Raw genomic sequence first — 16,426 nt, 5'->3', positions numbered from 1 at the left:
ATATATTCTCACGAAAAACAAAAACCGAAACCCAAAGAATTTCAAAACTATTACTATGTCCTAAGCAGTAAGCAAGGTTCAACGTCAGAACTTGTATTTATTTTTGTCAAAGTTAATCTTGTTAACAAAATAAAAAAGAGTTCTGATTTAATGAACTTGTCAAAACAAATACCTCTCTTGGAATATCTAAACTGTTGAAGATATCTACAGAGACTAGTTATTAAAAAAAAAACCTGTTTCTTAAAATCAAAAGAATTCTGAATGGATAGGGAACATAATAAAAAGTAAGCCTATTAGGAAAAATAGTTCCCCTTTAATTAGCAAGACATATGTGTGATTACAATGTTCTTTCATAGACTTAGAAGCGAGTGTTTCTTCAAGACCCTGATTGGCTGCACACAAATTCACATTATTGTGATACTTCCTATTTAGCATGAAATGAGAGTTTTATAGACTAAGTTAATCTAGGTTAAAGCTTTCACTTACATAACCAAAAACTCCTACCGTGCTCTAGAATCTTCTATATTGTCATCACCCATCATCTCCAAATCTCGTGCGCGCTTCTCACAAGCTTCTTTGAGCAAATTTCCTTCTGGAACGGCTTTAGGAGTGTCTTCATTTGCTTGAAGATGTACTATCACGTTTTGTTGGTGCCAATTCTGAAGGACTCTTTGATGGGTAGGGGCTGGTCCTGGCACTGGCGTCAGTATATCGTGGTGGACAGGACTATTGCTTTTCTTCAGTCCGTTTCTGTCCCGTGAGTGGTTCTTCAACCTGCCCTGCACCGGGGTCCCTCTATGCTCATATCCTTCCTGCTGAAGGCAGCTTCCAGTGTTAGGGGATCCTTGAGAAGGATGACTAAACCATCTCCAGCGCAGCCTCAGGATCTGTTTCACATCAAACTCTTTCTTGCCGGACACTGACATTGTTGCCCGAGAAAAGACAAAAGGCTTCTCTAACAGAAAGGAAATGGAGCCTTTGTTATCTCTTGTTTCTCTCTGCCTCTTGTGTAGAACTAACAAAAGCACAAGTGCTGAGAGAGCGAGCAGTTTTTCTTGCTTTCTCTCCCCTCCCCCTCTGCCTGTGAATACTTCCAGCTTAGCTGAAGCCAGAAAGCTGCCGCTAACAGTGTAGGTGGGAACCCATACTGACAGGATGATGAGGTCAGACCTTAAACAAGTAAATCAGCTTAGCACAGGAAAGCAGCTACCACAAACACACTCCAGCTGCTAGATATGCAAACTCACAGTCCTCACTCCTGAACTAGTAAATATCTAACCCTGCTTCTTTGATGCCAAAATGCATAGCTGTCACTTAAACTCAGGCATGTGAGTAAAAGCAAACTGTTTAAAGTCACTTCTACACACCCTTCTCCCACAATCCGCCCACTGTCACACTCACTCCTCTATAGCCCACTTCTAAAACTGTGCCAATTTATCCTTGGAGAATTTGTCATGGTGAATTCATTATGATCTATTTTGAGATTCTTCTTATGGAAAATTTGAATGTAACTCATTAAGGAAAAGCATCGTATCCTCAGTCCCCTTATGGAGAGCTGAAGTTATTATATGCAACGCTCTTCTGAAAATGTGAACGCCTCTATATAAACATTCTACTTGAAAATAGAAGTTATAAAAATCATAAAATCATGCTGATTAGCCGTCACTACACACACACACACAACACACACACACATCCCACTAAGTACTGTCCAGATAGTAACTAACTTAAAACAGTTCTTTTCTAAGTAATATTGAGAGAAATGTTTTCTGTCATTAAGGATAGCTTGAAAATGAGCACATCCTTCGATCATTCTGGCCTATTGCCAGTATATACACCTCACCTCTGCCAGTATATACACCCCTGTACTTTCACAGTCTTATTTCTTTGTTTAGAAGTCTTTATAAAAGGATAGAACAGGACATGTTTTAAAATAACACAAAAACACCACATCACTAGTAGGCTAGTAGTATCCAAAATTCTTTGACATCTGGCTCAGAATGACAATTGCATGCCAAGGCAAATATTTCTAACTCAAACCAGCATATATCAATAGTACAATGACAAAATTATTATGCAATTTATTTTTGAAATATGCCTAGATCTTGTGTCTTACACTCTTATTAATAAAGGAAAACTTAGTTTAGCACAGCCTTAAAATCAATGTTGAATTCTTAAGCTTTTGTTTCTGTTTTGTAGTTAATGAACTGTGTGACTCTGGAGAAGTCACTTCTTTGCATCTCAATTTCTTCACATGTAATATAAAGAAGAAACTAGATATCTAAGTACCGACAAACACCAATGTAAAATGGCTTTAAAAAGAATTTAGAGAAGGGAATTAACTCTTCTAAGTTTGGGGTTTATCTCCAGTTATGTATAAAACGAATTGCATCTTTCCCTTTTTTACCTTGCTTTTGTAATAATCAGTCTCTCTTCTCTCCCACTATGCGCCTTATTAGTTATATTCTCTAGAGAGCCCTGACCAATTCAGAAGGTGTGCACTATATTCAAAAATTATTAAATACACACTGATAAGACATAGAGCTCAGTTTGGAGCTATGGGCAATTTTTCTCACCTTCAAATTTCTAATCTATTTTCTTATAGATTATTTTTCCCAATGTTCACACATATAATCACCTGTCTGACAGTTTTGTGGCCAGTAGCCATCACGCGAACTTTAAATAACTAAATAAAACATCAAAATAATTCTTTTTATAAGGTCAATGTACCCAAACAACTAAATTTGTAATTATTTCTTATTATTTAAATACATAAGATTCCAAAAAAAATCCAAGATTCAGGGTGTATATATATTTTTTCACATGACTCCCATATATATATATATATATATATATATATATATATATATATATATGACCAAGACAAAGAAAATTGTTTACACCAAATAGAATAAATTAAGAACCTTAAGGGATGTGCATATGACACATGATTAAGAATAACAAATATTAAATCCACTCAATATAGCTCCATAAGAATACTAAGGTTTGAATATAGGTTCTCCTCCTAGAGTTCATGTATTGGAAGGTTCTTCTGTTATGTAGCCATGGGGAGTGATGGTAGGACATTGAAGCTATGGGAACTATGGCAGTCAATTCATTAGAAAACCTATTGTTAGAAATAATTAACATAGATTCATAGTATTCAACAGTTTACCGGGCAGAAAAACACAAAAGGTCAGAACTGATTCTCTGATGTCCTGCCTCATTATGCGATTTTTTTCCTTTCTTGCATGTATTCCTGCTACTATGATGGTATTAAGCATAATATTCTTTCTACCTAGAAGTTGCCAAAGGTGCTATAATAGCTTGCTACTCTAAATAAAAATTCACAATAATTTAGTAAAATTTAATTCCAAGATGATATCACAGAAAATCCAGGTATATATCACAGAAGTATACATTCCTGAGATATTCTATAGCAGATAAAGTATACAACTGCAGAAAATTAATTACTGTAGGAATTTATTTTAAAAATCTAATTATATACATTATATCTATGCACTGTTAAAAAGGTTCTGCACCTAAGACTCAGGGAGCATTATAGAAGAATGGGGCACAAAGATTTTAAGTGCCCAAAGACCAGAAAGTCAGCTATGAGACTGTCCTCTAGAAAGTGCTGCTCAATCAATATCCAAATAATGTCAATATCAGTAAATATACTAATGCAGTTAAAAAAAAAATCTCATGGAGTCCCACACTCTAGACAAAGAACTATAGGCCACTAATGACTGCTGAGAATGAGAAATTAGTCTATCCCACAGATATGACTCCTTAATATTTATATAGAACAAAGTAGTAATAATCACAGAAAAAAATGTTAGCAATTTGAGAGGGAGGTGTGGATGTGGGCAGGGAAAAGACATAGGGGAGGCATGGGTTAAGGAATAAGGGCAAAGGTGAAAAATAAGATTATATTTTAACTTAAAGTATATTAATGAGATTATATTTTAACTTGACGTATATTAAATAAATAAAACAAGTATCAAGGAGAATGGTCAGGTAAGGAAACTTTATATATTTGGTAGAGTGATAACTCAGCTCAATCAGTTTAGACAACAGAATGGTAGCTTCTAAAAAAAAGTAAAAAAAAATATCATGTAAACAAACACTCTTACTATTGAGTATATGCAATTTAGAATTAATATTGGTATATTGAACAGACATGTACTACTATGTTTATTGAAACATTATTCACAGTAGTCAAAACATGGAAATGGTTTAACTGTTCATCTGCACTAAAAATTTCATGTAACTAACCAATAGAATGCTTCTTGAACTTTGAAGAAAGAAATTAAGTCATTTATGACAACATGACTGAATCTAGAGAACATAGTGTTAAGGGAATAAGCAAAGCACAGAATAAAACAGTATTAGCTCATCTATGTATGGAATCAAAAGGGAATTGAACTCACACAAGGAGAATATAGATGGATTATCATGGCCAGCAAAGAGGTTCAATTGAGAAAAGGGAAACACTAATCAAGAGTACAAAGTTTCAGTCAGATATTAGAAGTGCACAATATTATGACTATAATTACATAATTAATAATGACTGATTGAATATTGCAAAATATTTGAGGAACAATTTTAAAGTTCTGATTATAAAGAAATTATAAATATCTGAAGTCAAATTGTGCTATTAGTCTGATTTGGTCATTTTATAATGTAGGCCTAGTCTTGTGAAAGAGTTGGGGGGAAGAATAGAGGGACCCAAAGAGTATAGATATTCCACAGGAAGACCAACAAAGTCAACTCACCTAGAACTTTGGGAGCTCCTAGAGACTGAACCACCAACCAAAGAGCAAGCATGGGCTGGATTTGTTCTCCCCCATTCACATATATAGACTTATGTTGCAGATGTCCAGCTTGGTCTTTACGTGGGTCCTCCAACAACTGGAGCAGGTGTTGTCTCTGACTATGTTACCTGCCTGTATCCTACAGTAACTTGATGCTACATGGTGCCCAAAGGTGGCTGCCTCCTTCTCAAAGGAGAACAGGAGTGTGGAATGGTGGAAGGAGCTGTGTGGGGGTAAACAGAGAGTAGAGGGGGAGCTAATATTAGGATATAAAGTATATAAATAAATAAATAAATACAAATAACCTTTTAAGACTTAATATATATATATATACATATATATATATATATAATTAAAAGAAAAAAATAAATTATGTACCAACTTATAGAGAAATGGCTGTCAGAATCGGGAAGAAGGGAAAAATTAGTTATTGAAACTCAGAGGTTAAAAAAATGCTGTTTTTAAGTTAAAATTTTCATACCACATATCTTGATTATGTTTGCTCTCCATCAACTCCTCCCAAATCATACACAGTCTTATCACCCAATCTACTCATGTTCAACCCATCTAACTTCATACCCTCCCAATCAGTGAAAAGCAGGGATACTCAACAATTGGGATTGAATGAAAATAAAATGTAGAAAAGTATAGATTATGTATGATATAATTCAAATTCCATGACTCTGACATTATTTTAAACTATATGGAAAAGAACACTGAGCTTATGGTTACAAAATTTCTATTTTATACTTGCTTATAAATCATATTGTTTTATGTAAAGTGTAACAGGTAGGCCTATTTTCATGAGTCACCCTTAATACTAATTACCTATCAAATTCAAAGAAATTCACATGAGTATTATATAACTATCATTTTCAGCAGGAGATATGAATTGTGACAATACATGAAAATGTACACAAATGTCAGTTTTTACTGTAAGCATTCCAGGTAATTGGAAATTCCAATGAATATCAAGACTGAGTGAACATACTTATATTGATGCTAATAATAACCCAAGAGCTAAATTCACAGTTTTATTTCTTTGAAATGATTAGTGCTTACTTGGTCCTGCAGAAATGATGAGCTCCATTGAAGACTAACTGTATATTTGGGATATTTTGAGTAAAATTACATTTGAAAATAACATCCTAAGTTTTTTTTTTTTACTACAGTTGCACATAGCAATATTTCTGGAATAAATAATGACATACAATGAAATAACCACAGTTACCTAAAGGGAAATAATTGAAGTGATACTATTCTTAGTTTCCTTATCAATTTTATATTTAAGAAAAATGATTAAAATTATCTTATGTAAATATTTTTAATAAATGAAAGCAAAGAATGTAGTTTTTCTAATGTATAAAGTGTTTTTAAGAAGGGTGATTAAACTGTAAAGTGTTGATATCTAGATATAAGCAAGTAAAATTCCATTTTATAGCTACTATAATGTCTCTGGATGCATCTTTCTGTCTAATAACTGCCGTGACAAAATATATTAAAGTCCTTACTTCTCAGTCCTAAATAAATTAATATGTAATGGAATAGGTAGACACACTGCTATTATTAGAATCATGGTTAGAAACTGCAGGTCTTTTTTTTTTGAAAGGTAAATAAAACACCCTTCAAAGGAATAACTTAACATTGCCATTTATCTCTTGGGAGTACATGTGCATAGCTGCTAGTTTAGCATGATCAAAACAATATAACAAGAAAGTATTTAAAAGTGTGCTGCCATTAATACTGTCATAGAAAAAAAATACTGTTAACATCAGAAATATGAGTCGATGCCTTGATCTCCCTGTTTTACAAAATATTTATCAATGTTTTAAGTTTTATATTAAAAATATATTTCACCCAAACATTTAAGTAAATTTGATTAATGTAATTACATTACTCTAACAAAAGTTTTCTCTCTAATTCTGTCTAGATCTCTGTTTGCCTGTTTTTCTCTCATTTTTATGTGTGTATGTGGTGTGTATCTGTGTGCAAATATAAGTATATAATATATATATACAATATGTATACATTAATATATTAATCACATGTATGATATGTATGCATTATATGTATATCAGGAATCTGCACTATTTATAATTAAATTAAAATATATGTAATATTAAATTTGTATATGTAGTTTTTTGAGACTATAATATAATCATAACATTTCTCCCTTTTCTTTTCTTCCTCCAAATCCTCTCATATACCCCTCACTATGCTCCTTCCAAGTCATAGCCTCTTTTTTCACTAATTCTTATTGTACGCATATATGTATATACATATATATTTCTAAATATAACCAGTCTAGTCTATAAACTGTGTAATGTCCCTTGGTGCCATCTTTGTTTATTTCATGTTTGAGCTGTCATGTTGGTAAGGATTTATGGGTAGAGCCTCTGATATTCTTAGGAGACACAATCTCACAGCAAAGTTTCTGATCCTTTGACTCTTTCTGTCATCTTTTTCACAGTGTTTCCTGAGCCTTAGATATAATATTGCTTTATAGATGTATCCAATGGGACTGAGCTCCTAAACACTGCATTTTGATTAGTTATCATTGTCTGTCATGGTACCTCTGAAAAGATTCAATTTAAAGAGAGGCATGTACATAGAAGTTAGTCATCAGCATGGAAAACCTGAAGACTTAAAATGAAAAACTATCACTCATATTAACGACAAAAATGTAAAAAGCATTAAGTATTATTTCATAGCATCATAAAATAAATTATTGTTTAAAAAATAAAGTATTACAACAGGAAATTATTCTTAGTTACACTATAGTAACATACTTTTGGTGTGCCTTCATAATATCAATGGTGCATAATATTCAGTGGTCGGGTAGGGGTTTCACCCCCAAATAAATGAACATGATGAATTTTCATATGTATCTGTGAGGTGAAGATAAATGTACAGAAGTTCAATTTGAAAGTGTTCATTTTCGCCCATAAAGAAGGGGAGAGGGAAGGGGGATGTTTGCCCGGAAACCGGGAAAGGGAATAACACTCGAAATGTATATAAGAAATACTCAAGTTAATAAAAAAAAAGAAAGTGTTCATTTTAAAAATTTAAAACTAACTTTGAAATAATAGAACAGGATGGGTTAAATGGGGTGGAGGAGGAGAGGACAGCAGAGTGGAAGGAAAACTTGAAGGACTATATAACAGTGAAGACTGGGAAAAAGTCATATGGAAACCTTTTCCTGTAGAAGCTTCCTAAAATGCATAAATACACTTATTAAGAGCATTTCAATTAAGTTACAAAGTAACAGAAAGAAATTACCAAATAAAACCCCCAATCCATCAAAATAGCATGGTTTAGAGGTTATTGAAGTATAAACTTAAGGGTTCTTTGGAAAGTCAGTTGGATGGTGTTTTGCTGGGGCAAGCACCCAAAGGAACATTTCACTAAAGCGGGCATAGATGTGTAGGCTAAGGCAGACTCCTGAAGGAATATTTCATTGAAGCAGACGCAGGAGCAAGGATGTTCTGCTAAAGCACTCACATGAAAAACATGCGATGAAGGATTCTTTGCTAACAGCATGCATTTATTGGTTTGCTTTACATTGCATAGTTGAGCTACATTTTTCAGGACTCCATAGAGAGAAATGCACCTAAAAACTTCTGGAGGCATGCTGCAGTTTCTTGCACCTTCTGTGGACTCAGGCTGACTAACAGAGTGCTGTCAGCTGTGACAGATGCATGCGATGATGCAAGACCCGTGGAGGACATGTGGTATCTGGATTGTATAAATAGGACTCCACAGACAGTGACAGGGCTGAGCTTGGCTTGCCTATAGAGATAGATGTGCAACACTTGTGGGTTTCACTTCTCTGTTCTTCACTTCCCTGAGAGAAGTATAACCAAGAACTTTTCCTGGTTTTCTTCCTGATCCCTCTTGCCAACTTACAAGGAGGTTGAGGTCTGGCTCTCTTTTCTATGTAGTGTCATCACTGATGATTTGTGGTTGCTATCCCAAACTGGACTGCTGGTTTATCCACAAAATGTTTGGAAGTGGATTGAGCTGCTGCTGCTGACCTGCAAACTGAACTGCTGATTTCCTGACAACACAGAAGGGGATTAGTCCAAAGAACCTTTCTAAACAAGTCAATCCTCCTCCCCCATTCCCAGTATCCTTTCTTTCCCACTACGTCTGGTGGGTGGTAGTCTAAAAGAAGGTTAAAGCATTTAAAAAACCATCATTAAAAATAAAGTTTGAAAAATTAATTATAGGCTTTTGTCTTGTTAATCAATAATAGTTGCCTTCCGATGGAAAGGTCACTGGTCTTCTGTCTATGCTGGAATCTTGAAGTAAGTTCTAATGCCAGTGAAGCCACGCCTCAGCAACAGGATAGATGACCTTCCCAGCAAGAGTGAGGAAAAGCAGACAAAGGTTAAACAGCTTCTTTCTTACCTGTCCTTTTATACAGACTGCTATCCGAAGCTATGGCTGAGATTTAGGGTAAAGTCTTCTCACCTCAAGTGATCTAGTCAAGAAAATCCTTCACAGATGTTCTCAAATGTTTGGCTTTTAGTTGATTCCAGATATAGCCAAGTTGACAAGTAAGATTAAGTATTGGTTATCCTTTAAAAATTGATAAGACCCTCCCTATTTTTGAAGAAACCACTTATTTTAGTTTAGAGCATAGAGAAATCAGTTGGAACAGATATGCAAGCTTAATCTTTACTGACTGGTTCTCATAGTGCAGAAATGGACTGTGCAGTCTACCAGTAGGAAAAAAAATCCTGTAGTCTTATCAAGCTTTAAGCCCTATAGATGACAACAACAACTGGACTGGAAAGACCTGCCCGCTTGTGTAACAGTGGAAGGAATCTCACAGAAGTAACTACTCACTTTCTGACTGAATGTAAATTTCACTCTAGCCATAACTAGTACCACTGGTGAAACATGAACCTGTGGGTGGGCAAGTTATTAGGCCCCAAGTGCAAATATGCAACTGTTTATCTGCTAATAAGCAAAGTCCTATTGACTTATCACTACACTCATAGATTAATGCATTACCCATCCCTCAAAAGAGAAGCCTTTTCTTGAAGAATCTGGAGATTAATAATGTGACACAAAACTCATCAATGTGCAGAAAAAAAGAGACTTCAGAGTATATTGGAAATCTATATGACACCTCATTTTACAAGGTTCAGCAATCATTACAGAGGATGAAGCATAAAGATTGGCATAGGAAGTGGGAAACATCTGATGAACATAAGGAAATAGTGTTTTCAGGGCACAGCAAGGAACTTACACATATGAACTCACAGCATGAAGATAGGAGGTAGAAATTAAAAGTCCTACACCTCGACACGAAACTATTGGCAATTGACAGCTTCTCGGAGAGGGAATGTTTGTCTTTTCGAAGTTAATTCTGCTAGCAGTATGACCATGCTCAAGTAGAAGTTCACATATCCAAAAATATGTAGATATGATAAGTTGGTCTTGGTGTTTAAAAAGGAAAAAAAAAGAACAGATATTTGAGTGGGTAGATTTGGGAAGATTTATAGGATAGCAAAAAAAAAAAAAAACTGTGGAAGGAATTGTTTACCAATGACTATGGTAGGGAAGGGAGGATAGGAATCTCAAAGAGAACTATAATGATGTAGTAGGCAAAATATGTCTTATTGCATGTATTAAGCAGGACAATCTAATATAAATACATATTTACTTTTGTGAAGAATAGATAAAATATATATGTATATATTTGTGGGTATATATTTTAAGACATAAACAGATTACATTTAGAATATATGTAGTTAATTCTTCATACAGATATGTAAAACATGCATTTATAGGAATGATATATATCTTAGCAAAAATTCTATGAATATTACTAAATAGAATATAACCACAATACATAAATAAAGCTATAACCCTATAGTATGCAAAAACAATATAAGGAAGTAAAAATATAGAATTGTTGAAAAGAAACAAAGTTAGGAATACTGTGAGATTAATGGATTGAGTAAAAGTGTAGTGGGATGAGAAAAAAGGATGAGATAGTAGGCCCACTAACCAAAATTCTCAACTTTACATGGAAAAACAAAGAAACAAATAGCAAAAACACTTCTCAACAATAACAGAAATTCTGAGGGGATCACGATCCTGGACCTCAAGATGTACTAGAGAGCTATAGTGATAAAAACTGCATGATATTGGTACAAAGATAGACGGGTCAATCAGTGGACTAAAACTGAAGACCAGAAGTAAACCCATACACCTATGGATACTTGATCTTTCATAATGAAGTCAAAACCATAGAGCAGAAAGAAAGAAAACATCTTCAACAAGTAGTACTGGTCTAACTGATGGTCTGAAATTAGAAGAAGGCTAATTGATCAATTTTTATCACCTTGCATAAAGCTCACACCCAAGTAGATCAAGAATCTCAGCATAAAACCAGATAAATTGAATCTAATAAAAGAGAAAGTGAGGAATGGCCTTGAATACATTAGCAAAGGGAAAAATTTTCTGAACAGAATACCAATAACTCAGGCTCTAAGATCAAAAATTGATAAATGAGGCCTCATGAAATGGAAAATTTTCTGCATGACAAAAGAAAGCCTCAGCAGGACAAATCAGAAATATGCATATTGGAAAAAATCATCATGAATCCTACATCAAACAGAGGTCTAATATCTAAAATATATAAAGATTTCAAGAAGTTAACCTCCAAAACCCCAAATAACTCAATTAAAAATGGGGTATACAACTAAACAAAGAATTCACAACAGAAGAATCTCGAATGCCTGCAAAACACTTAAAGAAATGTTGAAAGTCCTTACTGATCAAGGAAATGCAAATCAACATGACCCTGATATTCCACCTCACACCAGTCAGAATGGCTAAGATTTAAAAACTCAGGTGACAGCATACGTTGGTGAGAATGTGGAGAAAGAGGAACACTCCTCCATTGTTGGTGGGATTGCAGACTGGTACAGCCATTCTGGAAATCAGTCTGGAGGTTCCTCAGAAAATTGGACATTGAACTACCTGAGGACCCAGCTATACCTCTCTTGGTCATATACCAAAAGATGCCCCAACATATAACAAAGACACGTGCTCCACTATGTTCATAGCAGCCTTATTTATAATAGCCAGAAGCTGGAAAAATCCTAGATATCCCTCAACAGAAATTGTGGTTCATTTACACAATAATATGATATCAAGCTATTAAAAATAAAGACATAATAAATTTTGCAGGCAAATGGATGTAACTAGAAAATATTCATCCTGAGGTAACCCCGCAAAAGACATGGTATGTTCTCACTGTTAAGTGGATATTAGCCAAAAAAGTACAAAATACCCAGGATAAAACCTACAGACCATAAAAAGTGCAACAAGCAGAAATGCCTAAGTGAGGAGGCTTTAATCGAATTTAGACTGGGGTGGGGTTGGGGTGGAACAATCACAGGATGCATTGCAAGAGAGGGGGAGGGAAAGAGGGGGACAGGATTACATAGTTGGGGAAAGGGACAGGAGTGAATCCCAAAGGGCCAAGGGAATGAATGGAAATAAGCAGCCTCAGTGAGTAGGAAGTGGGGAGATTCTCTAGAAAGTACCAGAGACCTGGGAGGTAAGACACTCTCAGTACTCGTTGGGCGTGACCTTAGCCAAAATTTCCAACATTGGGGAAAGAGAACTTGAGGAGTCCACCTCCAGTAAATAGATAGGGCCTCGGGAAGAGGGACAGGGTTACTAACCCACAGTCAAAAGTTCTGACCTAGTATTGTTCCTGTCTAAAAGAATTGCAGGGACAAAAATGTAGTAGACACTAAAGAAAGGTGATCAAATGACTGACCTGATGAGATTTATCTCATGGGCGGACACCAAGGCCTGACACTACTGTGCAATGAAGAGCTAACAGATGGGAGACTGGAGTGACTGTTCCCTCAGAAGCCCTACTAGCAACTGACTGAGACAGAAGCAGATACTTATACCCATTCATTGGACTGAAATCTGTGACCCCTATAGTTGAATTAAGGGAAGGATTAAAGAAGCTGAAAGTGAGTATGATTCCATAAAAAGATCAGCAGTTTCAACATCACTAGATGCCAGGAAACTCCCAGAGCCTCCCATGAACATACACTGGCTTGTCTGAAGCCTCTGAGACATATATAGCAGAGATCTGCCTGGTCTGGTCTCAGTGGGAGATGATGATATGCTTAATCCTTGAGAGGTTTGAGGCCTTAGGAATGAGGGAGGTCTTGGGGGAAGCACACTCTCAGAAACAAGGAGGAGGAAGAATAGGATGAAGAACTATGGCTGGGGGTATGGGGGCAATGATTGGAATGTAGATAAAATAAAATAATTTTTAAATAAAATGGATTATTTAAAAATCTGGATTAATTTTAAGGATGATTATTTCTTCAAAGAGTTAGTTGTCAAGCAAAGTATGAACCTTTCCTCAATTTCTCCCACACTGCCAAACATAGTGTACTATTTTATACTTTCTTTCATGTCTCTGCCTTTAGAACTGTATACCAAAATAAACTTTCATTCTTCTTAAATTAATACATTTTGTTGATACATTTGGTTTGGGAAAAGAAAATGAACTACGATATTTTTATTTTTATGGCAAAAATGAAATTGTTACAATATCAAGTTTTGGTGAGAATGCCTTAAATATATGTTGCAAAGAAATCCTTTATAATAGTCTAACCTTTCTGAAACACATTTTGATAGTGATTTATAAAATTAAATGAATGATTGCTATACTATCAGACAATTTTTACTGTTGGGTGTATTGATTCTCAAGTAATAAAAATTTATTTTCATGCAATAATATATATAATACTTGTGGCAGATTTATTACCTTGATAGCAAAAGATGAAAACTATCCATATATATTTCAAAAACTGAACGGTTAAAGAACCTATGGTATAACAGGGCCACACCTCCAAATAGTGCCACTCCCTGGGCTAAGCATATACAAACCATCACAGCTACATGTCTTTTATATGCTTAAATGATAAAATGTTGCTTAAAAAACATCAAAAGGTGCCAAAAGGGATGATGTATTGCATTTATTGATAGGAAGGCTCAACACAATATAGACTAAACATTCTAAAGCTGATCTCAGGGAGGTAGTTTTTATCAAAATAAAAAGTATTTTGTAATCATAAAAAAAGAATCTGTGGTATATTTTTATAGTGCTGTATTATGTAGTATCTTTAAAAATGATGAACTTTCTATGCATACAACAATCTGTTTGAATCTCAAATAAATTTTGCCTACTACAAAAAGGCTATATCCAAAATTATTCTGTTTCTATTATATTCATTGTGATTGTACTTCTATTATTTAAAGCATAAAGTTATAAAAAGGAGAACATTTGCTTACTTACAAATTATAGAGCAAAAAATGAGTGTAGATTGTCTAATATAAAGATATCACAGTATTAATACATGCTATCAAAACTCTTCTATGTCCTGTCTATATCCTGGTTTAGATATCATACCTACTAGAGTTTTGCAAGATACCAAAATTGGAAATTGAGTCACATATTTATTTATTATAACTATGTGAGAATCTATAAAATAAAGGGAAACCCACAGCCTTGCTACTGAAGCAACATTCTTTTTTCTTTTTTTTTCTTTTTTTTTTTTATTAACTTGAGTATTTCTTATATACATTTCGAGTGTTAATCCCTTTCCCGGTTTCTGGACAAACATCCCCCTTCCCCCTCCCATTTCTTATCCGTGTTCCCCTACCCATCCTCCCCCCATTGCCGACCTCCCCCCAACAATCTAGTTCACTGGGGGTTCAGTCTTAGCAGGACTCAGGGCTTCCCCTTCCACTGGTGCTCTTACTAGGATATTCATTGCTACCTATGAGGTCAGAGTCCAGGGTCAGTCCATGTATAGTCTTTAGGTAGTGGCTTAGTCCCTGGAAGCTCTGGTTGCTTGGCATTGTTGTTCATAAGGGGTCTCTAGCCCCTTCAAGCTCTTCCAGTTCTTTCTCTGATTCCTTCAACGGGGTTCCTATTCTCAGGTCAGTGGTTTGCTGCTGGCATTCGCCTCTGTGTTTGCTGTATTCTGGCTGTGTCTCTCAGGAGAGATCTATATCCGGCTCCTGTCGGCCTGCAATTCTTTGCTTCATCCATCTTGTCTAATTGGGTGGCTGTATATGTATGGGCCACATGTGGGGCAGGCTCTGAATGGGTGTTCCTTCTATGTCTGTTTTAATCTTTGCCTCTCTATTCCCTGCCAAGGGTATTCTTGTTCCCCTTTTAAAGAAGGAGTGAAGCATTCACATTTGGATCATCCATCTTGAGTTTCATTTGTTCTAGGCATCTAGGGTAATTCAAGCATTTGGACTAATAGTCACTTATCAATGAGTGCATACCATGTGTGTTTTTCTGTGATTGGGTTACCTCACTCAGGATGATATTTTCCAGTTCCAACCATTTGCCTAGGAATTTCATAAAGCCATTGTTTTTTAATAGCTGAATAATATTCCATTGTGTAGATGCACCACAATTTCTGTATCCATTCCTCTGTTGAAGGGCATCTGGGTTCTTTCCAGCTTCTGGCTATTATAAATAAGGCTGCAATGAACATAGTGGAGCACGTGTCTTTTTTATATGTTGGGGTATCTTTTGGGTATATGTCCAAGAGAGGTATAGCTGGATCCTCAGGCAGTTCAATGTCCAATTTTCTGAGGAACCTCCAGACTGATTTCCAGAATGGTTGTACCAGTCTGCAATCCCACCAACAATGGAGGAGTGTTCCTCTTTCTCCACATCCTCGCCAGTATCTGCTGTCACCTGAGTTTTTGATCTTAGCCATTCTCACTGATGTGAGGTGAAATCTCAGGGTTGTTTTGATTTGCATTTCCCTTATGACTAAAGATGTTGAACATTTCTTTAGGTGTTTCTCAGCCATTCGGCATTCCTCAGCTGTGAATTCTTTGTTTAGCTCTGAACCCCGTTTTTTTCTTTTAATCTGAGAAAAACACAAAATATAACCAACCAATTTAAGGCTTCTCTCTCTTTCTCTCTCTCTCTCTCTCTCTCTCTCTCTCTCTCTCTCTCTCTCTCTCTCTTTTATCTTTATTAACTGGAACAAGAATACCCTCGGCAGGGAATAGAGAGGCAAAGTTTAGAACAGAGGCAGAAGGAACACCCATTCAGAGCCTGCCCCACATGTGGCCCATACATATACAGCCACCAAACTAGATAACATGTATGAAGCAAAGAAATGCCGGCCGACAGGAACCAGATGTAGATCTTTCCTGAGAGACACAGCAGAATACAGCAAATACATAGGTGAATGCCAGCAGCAAACCACTGAACTGAGAACAGGACCCCCGTTGAAGGAATCAGAGAAAGGACTGAAAGAGCTTGTATCTCTTTTACAATACATCTGCCAGTTACACTGAATTCAGTAAATTGCTGAACAAATTTACTAGTTTGTATTAAGTAGAATGGGACGAAATCGTCTGAGAACTCTACTAAATTTCTAGTAAAATGAATCACTTTAGAACTTGTATGACTCTTTTGATAGATAATCACCATCAAAATTAGAATACTACTTATACTCAAAGACAAGGTAGAATAATCACCAGCAGAAATGGGCAGTATTTAGAATGGTTCATATTCA

At 35.5% G+C, this 16,426-nt stretch overlaps 1 protein-coding gene across 5 annotated transcripts in view; it reads right to left on the bottom strand.

The window, feature by feature from the left end:
• The window catches only part of Klhl4 (kelch-like family member 4), a 290,282-nt gene that overhangs the window by 96,225 nt on the left and 177,631 nt on the right, over positions 1-16,426 (bottom strand). The window contains exon 1 of one of the 5 annotated variants that reach the window (XM_006257199.5): positions 505-1,450. The exons of 2 other annotated variants lie outside the window; for them this stretch is intronic. In XM_006257199.5, coding sequence (XP_006257261.1) covers positions 505-926 — 422 coding nt within the window. In that variant the 5' untranslated portion in view covers positions 927-1,450. Of the gene's footprint in view, positions 1-486; positions 1,451-16,426 lie in introns of those variants that run through there. 2 more of the 5 variants (NM_001108244.1, XM_039099724.2) reach the window with 2 other exon arrangements.

The sequence above is a fragment of the Rattus norvegicus genome, chromosome X (genome assembly GCF_036323735.1).
Source record: "Rattus norvegicus strain BN/NHsdMcwi chromosome X, GRCr8, whole genome shotgun sequence".
In the NCBI taxonomy this organism is placed as follows: domain Eukaryota; kingdom Metazoa; phylum Chordata; class Mammalia; order Rodentia; family Muridae; genus Rattus; species Rattus norvegicus.
This window is presented reverse-complemented; position numbering and strand designations above follow the sequence as displayed.